The sequence below is a fragment of the Barbus barbus genome, assembly GCF_936440315.1.
Source record: "Barbus barbus genome assembly, chromosome: 28".
Lineage (NCBI taxonomy): Eukaryota > Metazoa > Chordata > Actinopteri > Cypriniformes > Cyprinidae > Barbus > Barbus barbus.
Genome location: NC_136756.1, coordinates 7,042,806 through 7,058,729, shown reverse-complemented (window position 1 = coordinate 7,058,729; position 15,924 = coordinate 7,042,806). Strand labels below are relative to the sequence as shown.

The 15,924-nt window shown below is 40.5% G+C and overlaps 1 protein-coding gene across 1 annotated transcript in view; it reads right to left on the bottom strand.

Moving 5' to 3' along the window:
- Positions 1-3,954: 3,954 nt before the first annotated feature.
- Positions 3,955-15,924, bottom strand: part of LOC306848255 (bone morphogenetic protein 1-like) — a 67,041-nt gene continuing 55,071 nt past the window's right edge. Inside the window, exons 15-20 of the mRNA XM_079382698.1 lie at positions 15,185-15,365; positions 14,381-14,506; positions 13,470-13,597; positions 11,683-11,896; positions 10,671-10,921; positions 3,955-7,089 (exon numbers count right to left, since the gene is read on the bottom strand). Coding sequence (XP_079238824.1) covers positions 6,952-7,089; positions 10,671-10,921; positions 11,683-11,896; positions 13,470-13,597; positions 14,381-14,506; positions 15,185-15,365 — 1,038 coding nt within the window. The 3' untranslated portion in view covers positions 3,955-6,951. The remainder of the gene's footprint in view (positions 7,090-10,670; positions 10,922-11,682; positions 11,897-13,469; positions 13,598-14,380; positions 14,507-15,184; positions 15,366-15,924) is intronic.

Here is a 15,924-nt window from a genome sequence, read left to right as displayed (position 1 = left end):
GTTATGGAGGCCCAGGATGCTTCGATAGCGGCCTTAAGCTCATCCAGAGTGTTGGGTCTTGCGTCTCTCAACTTTCTCTTCACAATATCCCACAGATTCTCTATGGGGTTCAGGTCAGGAGAGTTGGCAGGCCAATTGAGCACAGTAATACCATGGCCAGTAAACCATTTACCAGTGGTTTTGGCACTGTGAGCAGGTGCCAGGTCGTGCTGAAAAATGAAATCTTCATCTCCATAAAGCTTTTCAGCAGATGGAAGCATGAAGTGCTCCAAAATCTCCTGATAGCTAGCTGCATTGACCCTGCCCTTGATAAAACACAGTGGACCAACACCAGCATCACTGACTGTGGGTACTTGACACTGGACTTCAGGCATTTTGGCATTTCCCTCTCCCCAGTCTTCCTCCAGACTCTGGCACCTTGATTTCCGAATGACATGCAAAATTTGCTTTCATCCGAAAAAAGTACTTTGGACCACTGAGCAACAGTCCAGTGCTGCTTCTCTGTTCAAAAGTGGCTTGACCTGGGGAATGCGGCACCTGTAGCCCATTTCCTGCACACGCCTGTACACGGTGGCTCTGGATGTTTCTACTCCAGACTCAGTCCACTGCTTCCGCAGGTCCTCCAAGGTCTGGAATCGGTCCTTCTCCACAATCTTCCTCAGGGTCCGGTCACCTCTTCTCGTTGTGCTGCGTTTTCTGCCACACTTTTTCCTTCCCACAGACTTCCCACTGAGGTGCCTTGATACAGCACTCTGGGAACAGCCTATTCGTTCAGAAATTTCTTTCTGTGTCTTACCCTCTTGCTTGAGGGTGTCAATGATGGCCTTCTGGACAGCAGTCAGGTCGGCAGTCTTACCCATGATTGCGGTTTTGAGTAATGAACCAGGCTGGGAGTTTTTAAAAGCCTCAGGAATCTTTTGCAGGTGTTTAGAGTTAATTAGTTGATTCAGATGATTTGGTTAATAGCTCGTTTAGAGAACCTTTTCATGATATGCTAATTTTTTGAGATCGGAATTTTGGGTTTTCATGAGCTGTATGCCAAAATCATCAATATTAAAACAATAAAAGGCTTGAACTACTTCAGTTGTGTTGTAATGAATCTAAAATATATGAAAGTCTAATGTTTATCAGTACATTACAGAAAATAATGAACTTTATCACAATATGCTAATTTTTTGAGAAGGACCTGTATATGTGTGCTTTGTATATTTATTATGTATATATAAATACACACACATGCATGTGTATATACTGTATATTAAATGTATTTGTCATAGATCTGTCTGTATTACACCAGTCACGATTCACTCACGCACCTGGTTCCACCTGTCCACTGATTGAACACACCTGCACGTCATCTGTTCCACTCATCAGCCACGCCATAAATACACACACCTCCAAGCACTCAGGGTCCGGTCTCGTTCACGCGAAGAGGACTACTTTGTCTGTCACAGCTCTATGCCGACGACTTACCTCCTTGTCTACTTACCCGCAGTGTTTCCTCCCGAGTGTGTTCTCCAATGTTCTCCAGTCAGTCTGCTCCCGTGCTCCTTCCAAGTCTACAATCTGTGTGAGGTGTGTGTCGTCCCAAGTTCCCATCGTCCTGTTGTAAGAAGATTATCAAATTAACCATTCTACCATCACCGAAGTCCTTCAAGATCACCACTCACCTGTCTCACTCCTTGTCTCCCAGCCTATTTGTCAATAAATACTTGTGGTGTTCTAAGTCACGTCGTCTGAGTCCTACATCCCGTAACGTAAGACCGGACCTAAAATACAGAATGGATGACCGAGCCGAATTTATTTCCATGGCCCATTCACATCCAGACCCGCTGAATTTTGCAAGGGCATTCGTGCCGCTCGCCCTCTCCAGTGCCCTGGAGGACCAAGATCTCAAGACCCTGTTCCGGCTCGGGATCACTTTCCATCATCGCACGAAGCTCCCAGACACCTCCAACCTGAATTGGATGGAGACGGTCATCCGGTGTCTGGAAAGTCTTCGATCCCGAGTCAGAGTTTCCCCAAGCCCGCAGTCTGAAAATATGGCAAGCCCGCTGTCAGAGAATGTGGCAAATCCGCCATCAGAGGATGTGGCAAGCCCACCCTCAGAGAATGTGGCAAACCCGCCGTCAGAGAATGTGGCAAGCCCGCCGCCTGAGAATATGGCAAGCCCACCATCGGAGAAGATGGCTAGCCCGTCAGAGAAACGCAAGTGCCTTCCTGAATCTCCGCTGGTCCTGTCCAGCTCCGCACTGTCAGAGCGCTCCCTAGAATCCGCGCTGCCAGAGCACCCCCGAGAATCCGCGCTGCCAGAGTGCCCCCGAGAATCCGCGCTTCCAGAGCGCCCTCTAGTGCCCGCTCCTCCAGAGCGCCCACCGGAGCCCGCTCCTCCAGAGAGGAGCTTCCCCAAGTATTTTTTTTTGGGGGGGTTGGGGGCTATATATCCCTGTCTGGGATAACCATAGTGGCCAGGGGGGTGGCCACTATGGTTCCTCGTTCCAGCCCTCTGGAAAAAATAGATCCGCCATGGCCGTCCAAGCCCCCTGATCTGCTATGGCCGTCCAAGCTCCCTGATCCGCCATGGCCTCCCGAGTCTCCAGTCCCGCCATGGCCTCCCGAGTCTCCAGTCCCACCATGGCTCCCTGAGTCTCCTGTCCCGCCATGGCTCCCTGAGTCTCCTGATCCGCCATGGTCTCCCGAGTCCCTGGATCCGCCCTGGAGGCTTCCCCTGTGTCCCTGCCCTGCACCGGCGCCCACCCCCCCTCCCCGATGTAATTATTATGGTGCGGGTCGCACCTTCTGGGAGGGGGAGGTAATGTCACGGATCTGTCTGTATTCCACCAGTCACAATGCACTCACGCATCTGGTTCCACCTGGCCATTGATTGAACACACCTGCACGTCATCTGTTCCACTCATCAGCCACGCCATAAATACACACACCTCCAAGCACTCAGGGTCCGGTCTCTTTCACGCAAAGAGGACTTTTTTGTCTGTCACAGCTCTATGCCGACGACTTACCTCCTTGTCTACTTACCTGCAGTGTTTCCTCCCGAGTGTGTTCTCCGATGTTCTCCAGTCAGTCTGCTCCCGTGCTCCTTCCAAGTCTACAATCCGTGTGAGGTGTGTGTCGTCCCAAGTTCCCATCGTCCTGTTGTAAGAAGATTATCAAGTTAACCATTCTACCATCACCGAAGTCCTTCAAGATCACCACTCACCTGTCTCACTCCTCGTCTCCCAGCCTATTTGTCAATAAATACTTGTGTTGTTCTAAGTCACGTCGTCTGAGTCCTACATCCCGTAACAGTATTTATTTATAATATGAATTATATGAATATAAATATAGACATATAGCCTAAATACATGTAAATATTTTCTAAATATATACTGTATGTGTGTATTATATACAATATAATAATAAATATAGACAGAACACACACATAGGCCTATATTATGCAAAAAAAAAATTGTTTTAATTTTAATTATTTTAATTATTTTTTATTTTAATTATACTTAATGTGCACATTTTCATTGGTAACAGTTTTCTCACCAATTCAAAATTATTAAAATACTTGCTTGACTTTATTTAGCTCTTCCCATCAATTCTGCTTCATTTTTAATGTTGGAAACGGTAGATAGGCATTAATAATGCACTGTGGTGACCATTCATAATTGATGCTCTGTTATATAGCAAATTCAATACTGATATGTGGTTTATATAGAAATCCACAGTCATCAAGACGAGCAGGAGAGTCCATCCTCAATGTGAGCTCAAGACCTTGAAACCATCAGCAAATAATGAAACGCCTTTAATACACGTAGGACTTATTTCAATGTTCAGCTTCTAGTTGAAAAACACCAGAAAAAAAAGAAAAAAAAAATCACTGACAGCATTCAAAATTACAAGATAGAGCACTTCGCCTTGAATTTGCTCTGACATAGTGCTAACTACTGTAACTTAATAGGTATACTTTTATTCAATTAAATGGTCAGTCAATAATTCCTGAGACTACAAGACAAAATTTGACATGAAGCATTTCAAAATGAAAATAACATTTTATGAAATAGATGCACTTGTTAACACTATGTGCAATACATAGGTGAAAATTAGCTATACAATATAAATAAATTGCATCTTTTGTCTGCAATTACACATAGCCTTAGTTCTCATCAAGTTGTCTATGGTTTAGTGTACTTTGAATACATTAATACATATTTACATACATACATATGATAAAATGCATAAACATATACCAAGTCTTGTGTGGGAAGGCCAATCAGGGTGAATAAATCAAGCATACACTATTATGCTGAGGTAACATGTGCTAAAACAGATCATTTGAAGCCCGCGTTCGCCCACAAAACACTCTATTTCTAACAAGAAATAACATGGGCATTAAAAACATTAATAATGCTTAGGAGGATGTGCTTCGATTAGCAAAATGTACAAGTGCTCCACTACTCTACAAAGCTATGCTAGGAAGCATATTCAAATACAGAGATACTAAACTGGGTATCTTAGACACACAAAATATAATCCATTTGAAGAACTAGGATAGAAGTTAGCCGATTTTGAGCATGAGGGTAAGCTTGCAAGATCGTATATCGAGCAACTTGTTTGGTCACAGCACTCGTGGCTTGAGGTGAACTGATTCAAGGTTCAGATGGAAGGCATTGTCTAAAACAGTTTAAAACCCCAAAACGTGTCCTCTAAAACCCATAATCCTCATCATTTGCCTTCCTGGATTTCACACATCCAAGTCAAACAGTAACCTGCAACCTGCAAGTCCTGCAACGATTCAAATCTAGTGTCTTGGAATGATTCAGTGGGTGACAACAATCATATATCCTGAACCTGAGATTTAAAAGAGCTTTAGGTAAATCCACAAAGGCAAACAGGTGTGAAATGATATCATATGATGAAAAGAGCGGTTGAGACAGAGGAAACCAAGTCAACAGCCTTTGAAGGAGTTCTGCAGGAGACAGAAAGCGAGAGAGGTAGGGAGCAGCGTACTTCACAGGGATGATCCTGGAAATGGAGTGCGCTACCACTTCAGATCAAATGATCAACCCTGGAGATCACGCTATTCGGCACTATTCCACACAGATTTGACATCAAACATGCTCTTTTCCCAACTGACACTGGATAGCAATGGAGAAAGTGCGACTGAAAGGACTGGGGCGCAGGGCTCATTTGAAATAGCACCATCCCACCGCTCTCCCATACGCTGAGGTACGTTATTGGTACAAATGAACATTTTACAGTATTCCCATAGTCGGCGGTGTAAGAGCAACATCTACCTAGCAATAGGACATCTGACGACTGCTAAAAAGTACAATCCTTTCAGGGTTTAAATCAAAATCTTATTGGCTGCGCAGACAACGCACCTTAGTCAAGAGTATTTAATCTGGCGTGAATAAAAACGAGACACAAATTGTTCGCTCAACAGGTTTTAGGTCTTGAAGAGATAATTCACCCAAAACTGAAGATTTTGGCATCATTTACTCACCCTCAAAGAACATCATTCCTTTCTTTCTTCTGAGGAACACACACAAAAGAGACTTTTTTTGTCCATACAACAAGTCAATGGGGTCCAGCATTATGTTGAGTCATTGTATGGACAAAAACATTGTTCCAAATGGCTTCTTTTGTGTTTCACAGAAGAACGCTAGTCATTTACTCAAATATTAAGTAAATGATGACAGAATCTTTGGCTGAACTACCTCTTTAAGGTCATGTCTAATTTGACATTTTTTACATTGACTATCCTGACTGAGGTCCATACACTAGTGACTCTAGTTTTGAAAATAACTTTCGGTCATGGACTGTGAGGAAAGAGCCTGAAAAAGAAGATAAAAGAAAACAGCTGTGGGATGTCAGGAAACAAAAGGGCCCACCAATTTTCATGCAATTGTGCCTAATTTGTTCATGATTGGCGAAGCACAGAGAGAGTGTTACAAGGACAGTGCCACATTATCATGACCTTGAAAAAAGTGTGTGCTTAATCTAACAAAAGCTAAGCATTTTCCACCATACCATCCTGTTTTTATGTAAAAGCAATTAACAGCCATCAGACATGGGCCACGTATTGTTTATTAGTCTTTTAATATGATAACTGATTCTGGAAAACCTCCTGGAGAGTGATAATTTCGGGCAGGGAACCTTCTGGAATACTGGCCAGGAAAAAACGAGTTATTACAAATGCTGGTGCCATTACGTCCACATTTCCTTCTATCTGTACCACATGCATCTCTTTGACATACAGTGTCATTTGCTCAAGTAACGACAAAGAAACCGGCCCACAATGGCCTACGAGACTCTTTATGAACAAGCAATGCCAATAATGTCAAGAAGAGACGGTTGTTTCCCCCACAGTGCAGCGGTAAATCTCACGTTTCAAGGTTGGAAAACATGCGAGGAACACCGTCCTGAATGCCCCTGTTTCGCTCATTTCTCACTTCCTCTATCCCACTGTTGCACAGATGACTGGTTTGGTGAGTTTGCTCGGTTCTGCTGCAGGTGTTCCTCAGTGTATTTGTGTTTTTCAACGCACTCTCGGCTCATGAAAGGTGACAAAAAGGGGGGGGTCGTCCAGTATCCAATCAGCTACGCCCACCCTTCTCACCCTCCCCTTTTGATTTTGATCCCTATATTGGTATCCAGCAACTGAATATATTCCACCCCCCTCCCCCCACCACATCTTGCCCCGAAAGTAATAATTAAAAAAAGGTAAAAACAAGGTCTACTGTGGAATGGCTTTACTCCTCACAGTCAGTAGGGGATGCCAGAACCCCTGTGAACTACTGAGGTGCGGTTGGCGTTCTTGCGGCTGGTCCGTCGAGTCTGGGTGTTCTTGGCGGCCGGGGGGCTCCGAGCGATGGGCGAGCCCCTCCCCCTGGGGCCCTTTCGCTTCCCCCTAGGCCCTGCACGGCCCCTCCCGGCCACTAGGGGTCACTTCTTACGGGAGTGGAGTGTGTCCTGAAACTTGGTGCTGGTGTAACGCACATGGAAGCCCTTCTTATTGATGGTGTCGTCTGAACGGAATTTGATGACTATAGAGTCACCGGCGGAGTAGATCTCTTCTGGGGGCTGGAAACACAAATATGGAGGAAGACGTGAGTAGGCTAGATAGAACAAATTCCCTTTTATTACACCAATGCAACCTCATCAATCCTAATCATTGACCTTTTAGTGCAGTGACTCCCAATCCTGGTCCTGGAGAACCTCCATGTTCATGCTCATGCTACTGCACATGAACCTATGTTCAGTAGCACATTTTTTATGTCTGTCTTATCTGACACAAACATTTGAGATCTTGGAGTCTTCACTAATGAGCTGATAAGTGGAATCAGGTGTGTTTGATTAGGGTGACATCTAAAATGTGCAGTGTTGGGGTGCCTCTAGGACCAGGATTGGGAATAACTGTTTGGGAACTACTTGGGTGTCCAGGTAGTGGCCCTCCACGAGTAGGAATGGACACCCCTGGTCTAGAGGAAGTCAATATTGAGTTCGCAGAAGTCGGAAAGACCACAAGCTCAGTTTACAAAGTAGGCAAGTATATGATACCTACGCCATGTCCCAAATGGGATAAATCTGCCTCTGAAGGACACTTCAGTGTGTGAACAATCATGTCCACAATATTGAAGGGTTTCTCAAAACTGAAGTGTTTAAAACTGGTCACTTCAAAGGGCCCTTGAGAATGAAGTATTTCGAAAGGTACAACTGATGGATACTGCGCTCCCATGATTGTTTACGCAGGTTAATTGTGCAAAGAACAGCTTTTTGGTACACCCTTCTTCCCTTCAAAGCTCTAACTCTGTATGGTAAACGCTCTGAAGTGATTAGGGCATAGGGTTGAGCCCTTCAGAATGGAATGCAGCAATACTGTTTTAAAATCAGTTCTGATTTTGAAAGTTGTGTAGTGTTTTACAGACTTTACTATTGTCTTTCACCTTAGAGTTCTAAATTGCTACCAAAATAATCAACACTAGGTGAAAGCTGTACCAAAAAGCAGGCATGGAAATTATGCTTCTATATAGGATACCTAATTTTGGCTAATCCCATAATCCACTGTGATGAATTGAAATTTTTCTACCAAAAACGATATTTACAGATATAGCTTATTCAATACTGAAAAGCAATAACAGTAGTTCCACGTAATTAAAAATGAACTAATTCATCAAATATTTGTGCTTACAAGAGTTGTATTTAGCTTAGCAACATGCTAACATTTGAATGTTTTGGAACCATGAGTTCTAGTTGAATATTTTGTGGGCTATTTGAGTGGCACTTTATTTTTTGGTGAGGATGCTTCCTTGAGTCCAAAGTACAACTCAGTTTTGATGTGAATGCTTAGCATATGGGTAAACTGGAACACAATTATTATGTACTCAATTTGATAGCTTGCACAATCACAGGTGCTTTTTTTCTCCTGAATTTCTGACCAATAAAAGTATCTTTTCACTCCTTTAAACTAGAGTTCTGTATTTCTTTGATTTTGAAACATTGGGCCGGGTCAGTGTCGCCACCTTGTGAACAAACTGATTATCGCAAAAAAAAAAAAAAAAAAATTAAGGTGCAAAATATGTAATATGTATTAGTGTACTGTATCTCTGTACTATGTTGATAATAAAATTTGCATTGCACACACTGCGTTAAAAATGAGGTATACATTGAGCTTTAAAAGGTATCTGCCTATGTAGTGAAAAGTGCTTAGGGCTTCACATAAGAACCGAAATCTAAAAGCATTTGATACGGTTTCAGTGTAGTTTCCATTGTGCACTGGCTCTTTTCTGACTGAGCTTAAATGGGTTATTTTGGGCTGTGGCAGCCTAATGTGGCAGCACACTTAAGCTCATGTTGCTCGAGGGACATATTCCCTGCTGTTAGTAAATTGTCAGTTGCTTTGAATTAAAAGCATGCTCTAAATGGCAAGCTACAAAAACTTGATTGAGACAAATGTGCACTGGCTAACAACCTCTTGGTTCAATTTAAACAAATCTCTCAGTCGATAAGCAGGTTGCACCCATTGCAAGTGGCAGTATCAGAATATCATCCAATATACCTTGTCTAAACTCGGCATCAGTCCTTCTCGTTGAACTGAAGTAAATGTAATCATGCTGTTCTGTGACCTACAGAGCTGATCTCATTCACACACACTCACTGAGTTCTTATTGTTTCAGAGATTTTTGTATGATTTGTATGTTTCAGAGATTTTGTATCTCTCCAGAACTAGAAATAAGGAAAATCCCTGACGGCCTCTTTCAAAGATCATTGTTTATACTGTAAGGCAGTGGTTCTCAAGTGGTGGATTGTCTCCCAAAAATGGGCCACAGGTCAGTTGTAATAGGGTCATGGACAGCAGAGTAAAACAGGTCTGTAAGGGTCAGTAAACACAATGTCCGACGGCTAGTAGCAACCAATCAAGCCAAACAAAGTAATTTGAGTGAGAAAGGGCAAAGAAATGTGGTTCTGCATGATTAGCTGCATTAATTCACAAAACATACTGCTGGTGCTGAGTGATTGGTTGCTTGGAATTTCTTAACTTGAACTTTTATGCATTCAGGTTTTGATGATGTGGGCTTCAACTGCCAGTTAAAGGTATAGTTCACCCCCCCAAAAAAAGCTCTGGATCAATTACTCACTCTCATGTCATTCTTTCATTCATCTTCAAAACACAAATGGAGACATTTTAATAAACGGTAAAGATTTCTGTCTCTCCATTAAAAGTCCATTCCACAAAAACGCTGATGCTTCAAATAGTTCATAAAGACATTGTACAATAATTCGGTAACACTTTATTTTAGGGTCTGTTAACTAGTTGCTTATTAGCATGCATATTACTAGAATATTAGCCATTTATTAGTAGTAATTAAACACACATTAATGCCTTATTCAACATGACCTTATTCTACATCCCTAATCCTACCCAATACCTAAACTTAACAACTACCTTACTAACTATTAATAAGCAACAAATTAGGAATTTATTGAGGGAAAAGTCGTAGTTAATAGTGAATAAGTGTTCCCTATTCTAAAGTGTTACCAATAATTCCATATATATCAAGCAGTTCATATGGTGAGCAGATTTAATCAAACTTTTATTCATATAAAAAAACTGATCAACAAACATACATGGTGCATTAAATATGTTAAATATAAGCTCAAACTTGCTTGATGCACAAGAACCAACAAGGACAGCGCATTTGACAAGCACAACCGCAAGCACATTTGAGCTTTTTGACCATATTTGCTGTGCTTATGTATGTGATGAAAGTTTATATGTGAAAAAAAACTTCAAATATGTTAAATAATGAAACAATCGTATCTTCAGAGAACTTGGATTGAACCACTTGATTCATATGGATGACTTTTACGATCTCTTTATGATCTTTATGGAGCATCAAAATTTAGTTGGAATTGACTTTCAAAGAAGAGGCAGAAATCGCTCACGATATCATGATCTGAGTTTCAAAGATGACTCGCGTTTTATGGGTTTGAAATGACATGAGGGTGAATAATTGATGACTAAATTTATTTTTTCATCGAAATACCCCTTTAAAAATCACTTTTATTACAAGTTTGTTTGTTGCCAACACGTCTGGCATGAAATGCAGAAGCATTTTCATGTTTGTTGATTTTAATGCCGCAAATCTAAATCTGTGCTTTACCCCTGATCCACAGTAGCGGCCTAGTCTGGGTGATTTGGTGTCCGCCCCATCAAACAGCTCCATGTAATCATAGCCACAGTCAGCCTCCTCCTCGATTTCGAAGGTCTGGAAGATGAGCTCCACGCCGTAGCCCTTCTCTGCTGTGATCACCCACTGACAGTCTGACGCCCCGGGGTAGTTATTATCACCAAACTGGGCATGAGAGTGGAGGTCTTTAGTTTTGACCTCCGCTTTCAGACGGCCTCCGCACTCTGGAGAAGAGAAGGAAATGAACGCGTCACTGCAAGTCAAGCTAAACCCCTTTTAATTAAATATTAGTTACACCTAAATTTTAGGGTAATATTTCAATATTTTAACCAGTCATCTGCAAGTTCATTGTTCTCTAAAGTTGGTTAATTGTTAAAATATACACAGGTAAACAAATTAACATATTTAAATGTTATGCTTCAGTTAATTTTTAGCTTTTCATCAACTCACAAATGTCCTCCAGTTCCCTCACGAACCCATTTGGGTAAAACTCAGCATTAATATAAAAGGGAAAATATCAAATGGATAGAGCTATGTTTATAATATAATGTATGAATATATAAAAAATACATTGAATATGAAATATGAATTTGAAAATCTGAACTTGAATTGCAAATTTTGCAAAGTTTATATAACCATCACAAACCATTGAAGTTTTATCATTATTGTCTAGGAAAAAAGATATAGTTTAAAAACTGTTTAAAAATATTTTCTTGGCAGCCATAAACATTCAAAATGTTGGCTGATGAACTATACTTTTTAATGAAAAAATTGTTTAATTATTAATATTAAAAAAGTCATTATTTATTGAACTTTGGTGTCATTTTTAAAAAGCAATAAACCATTTGAATCATGTGCTTCAGTGATTTTACCATGGCCTGTTGTTAGTGACACAAAGCACTGCACGTTTATCGTTTTATTAATGAGACTACATGTAATTCCAGTATTTAGTGGTACTGTGCTTCATTCAGATGGATGCGCTCACCTGCAGTATGGGAAGCCTCGAAGCCTTTCTTCTGCACTGAGTTATCAGAGAAGAAGCGGATGAACATCTTGTTGCTGGAGGATATGATCGGTTGAGGTTTCTTGGTGCCACAGTATCGTCCGAGGCTGGGTGCCTTCCCATCCCGACCGTCGTAAATCTCAATGTGGTCATAAGCACATTCCAGATGAGGCTCCATGTCGATTTCATTGAAAGCCTGAAATTTATGGCTCATGTCAATAATTGAAGGGCACACACTCCAGATACTATTATAATGAACAGGGAAACAAGACCTCTTATGAAATTGAGTTTGAAAAGCTTGTGAGCTGCTTCGCTGTCTATATAGACAGCTATCTTCTAAGTTGGCCGTTCACAAAGAATATGTTTTTGGGTTTAAAAACATGAGACAGGGTGCAGTGGAATTTATAAAAAGGAATGTCTAGAGTAATTTTTTTTATTTGAAATGCTGTGTTTTAGGACGGCGTATCATGCATGAGATGATGCAACAAACACATCCATCTAGTGCATGTTCAGGCAGAAAAACAATGGAAAAGCAGCAAAGTGGAATGCAAAACTGCGTTCACACTTTAGGGGCGTTCACACAGAACTTGTTTTTGTGTTTTATTTACTCACCCTTCACTTGTACCTAACCTGTATGATTTCTTTATTATTCTGAGCACAAACTAAGATATTTTGAAGAATATTGTTAAGCAAACGGTTGACAGTAGCCATTAACTTCCATAATATTTTATTCCATACTATGGAAGTCAATGGCTACCATAAACAGTTTGCTTATCGATACTCTTCAAATGTTGGTACTGTTACCATTAACTATGTGGCCACCAAACAGTTGACGGTAGCCATTGACTTCCATATGGGGAAAAAAAAAATACTAAGTCAATGGCTACCGTCAACTGTTTCTTCAAAATATCTTCAAAACGTCAAAATATCTTCTTTTGCGCGCAATAGAAGAAAGAAACTCATACAGGTTTGGAATAAGTGGAGGGTGAGTTATTGATGACAATTGTGATTTTTGGAGAACTATTCCCGTAAATGCTGCCTAGGGAAGGCAGCACACTAGGTTTTGGAACAGAGCAATAGTGCTGTCAGGTGTCTGACATTTTCTTATGCGTTTTTTCGTATTCGTCTTCCTTTCCTATCAAAATGTTTATTACAGATGCGAAAATGCAGAAAATCGTAACTTATCCAAAAATTTTTATGACAGACAAAAGTTTCGGAGGCAGTGTGTAAACGTGATTGACACAACATGAGAAGTAATTTATTTTTTAACGTGCAAAAATTTCAGACTCAGTGTGCAATGACTTTTAGTCATTATTCAGTCTATATGTTGAGAAAGAAACCGGGATATTAAACAATATTTTTTGCACACGATTTTTTCATTCACTGCTCTCAGGGACACTTGATTCTGATTGGTCTTCTGCAGTCAAATATTCTTGTATAATTACACTATAGAGTATAAATGTGCCAAACAAACCAATTTCCTATAAAGCTGCGCTAGTTACATGCCTCTTAACAATCTACAGACTCTTTCTTCTTAAAATAAAATAATTTAAAATTACATCATTTCATTTATTTACAGCCATGTAATTAGTGAATAATGTACAGTCAGCTGGTCTTTATTGCAAAATAAACCCCTGCAGGGTGATCCAAGGCTTCATGCTAGGGTCAAGCTCACTCTGCAGGGTTTTGTTTTGAACTAATGACCGTCTGGACTGTACATTACCCAACGCTGGTAAATATGGATGGAGAGGGGATGTACTATTACATACTATTTTGATCCTATGTCCCGGAGTGGTGGAGAGGGCCCAGGTGCAGGCCTTCTTACTGGGGTATTTATCTGGCCAGTTTGGGCTGGTGATGGTCCCGCTCACACTGTTCACGACGTGATCACAGCCGGCTGCAAGAGATACCAATAACACGTGACATCCAGCACTCAAATACACACACAAACAGCCTCATGCTCACACTCATCATACGAGCAATGTTCAAACTCCAGACAATGAGAATCGCTGTTGTTTTTGGCACACAGATCCATGCATTTTCTAACCTCCTCAAACAACATTTTATTTCGTTTCTCCCAAGCACTGCCACTCTCTATCTATTTCTGCCCACAAGAGGAAGGCGTTCTCTAAAAATATCCAGACGCTAGTTAGTGTCAGTGAGCTGAAATCGATGGTGAAGGTTTCTGAGCAGTCGTGCACTAATAGGGAAAATAAAACAACCAGACTGCTGTTCATTTCTCAGACAGAAAACACAGTGACCTTCCAGGCATAGTGCACAGCACGTAATTCTGATACATTTGATAAATCAATTGCACATTTATAGTGCTTAATTTGTCCTTTTTGAATCTTGATAGCTGTGAACACAATGAACTATCATTGTATGGAAAAGAGCAGCATGAACATTCTTCATCATATCTCCTTTTGTGTTTCACACAAGAGAAATGTCACAGGTTTGGAACAATATGAGAGCGAGTAAAGGATGACAATTTTAATTTTTAGATGAGTTATCCCTTTAATAATAACACATTTCATCACTTACTGATCATATTGCTACCATTTTACATAACAATATGGCTTGATTTTAAGGGAGTTTACATGGCCTATCATGACCTATTGCTTCAAAGGAACACTGTCTCAGTGCATATTCACATATAAGCGTGTGTGTGTGTGTTTCTCACCTTCCTTGCAGTCATGTTTGTTTTCATGCAGAATGAAGCCACTTCTGCACTGACAACTGTAGCTGCCAAAGGTGTTCACACATTCATGCTGACATCCGCCGTTCTCCTTAGAACACTCATCTTTGTCTGTGAGAACAAAACACCAGATCTCAGCAAAACACTACACTGTTAAAAATAAAGGTTCTTTATTGGCATCAATGGTTCCCCAAAGAACCTTTACCATCCATGGAACCTTTTCATTCCACAAAAGGTTCTTTTACAGTGGAAAAGGGTTCTTTAGATTATTAAAATGGTTCTTTAAAGAGCTGTTCACTAAAAGGTTCTTTGGGAAACCAAAACTGGTTCTTCTATGGCATTGCTGTGAAACCCCCCTTTTGGAACCTTTATTTTTAAGAGTGTAGGAAATGTAGGTTTAATGTAAACCAGCTGTTTTTGCTAATACATACAACATATATATTTTTTTTTTTCGAAGCTGTAAATCAGACAAAGATTATTGGAGTATGTTTTATAAGAAAATACAATTTCAGACTTTCTACTTCATAATTTCTTGTCTAATTCAGTGTGTTCTTTGTTATATATATACTTCATTTTATATATACTTATATATACTTCCTAACTATTTAAAGACAAGTTTTTCTCCCCCCAAAAAGGTGGAAAATCATGTCATTTCAATCACACATAATATCAAAAAAACACATCTCACATTATACCAAAATGCATTTTTAGTAAAGGCTCCAATCAGATATTTTATATATATATTTAACGTAGCATAAACATTTTTTACATTTCACAGCACACACTCACCTGAGAAGAACTGGGCCTTGAAGCCCTTCTTGGAGACGGTGTTGTCAGATTTAAACTCAATGCGCATGTTGTTGTACTGAGAGGTGATGGCCTCCGGTTTCTCAGCTCCACAGAATTTCCCGTGCAGTCTGGAGTCGGCGGACAGACCACTTCTCACCTCAACAAAGTCATATTTACACACCTGCACAGCAGAGAGCAACACACGGGTCAACATCTACAAAGACCTTTCAACCACTGCTGGGCAGCAGCATCTTTCATGTCCCAATACACAGCAAATGATGCTCTTTTAAGAAGGGAAATATAATAGTGGAATCACTTGCATTGTTTTCTCTTTTGCATGTATTATTTTTGATAAAAGTATCTAATAAATGTAAATGTTTGAATCAAAAATAGACAGGGAAAAAAGAGTGTCATGTTTGTTTTGATGAGAAACTGGATGCATCCTTCATTTAAGTGGCGCAAAATGCTCTAAATAGTCCACTGATACTTTTCACAGCTTTTCATTGTGATTGCAACACATGAGTGCATCGCAACTTTTGCCAATAATAGTTCACAAGCTGTACACTAGTTATCTGGAGCAAATGTTGTTTTTGGCAATCAATAAAACTGAAACCATTCTCACCTCCCTCTATTAAACCAGAGCCAGTACACTGAAGGAATGTTCCAGGTTCAATAAGAGTTAAGCTCTACTGACAGCATTAACACAGACAATATCGACAAAACAAACACAAATCATATTC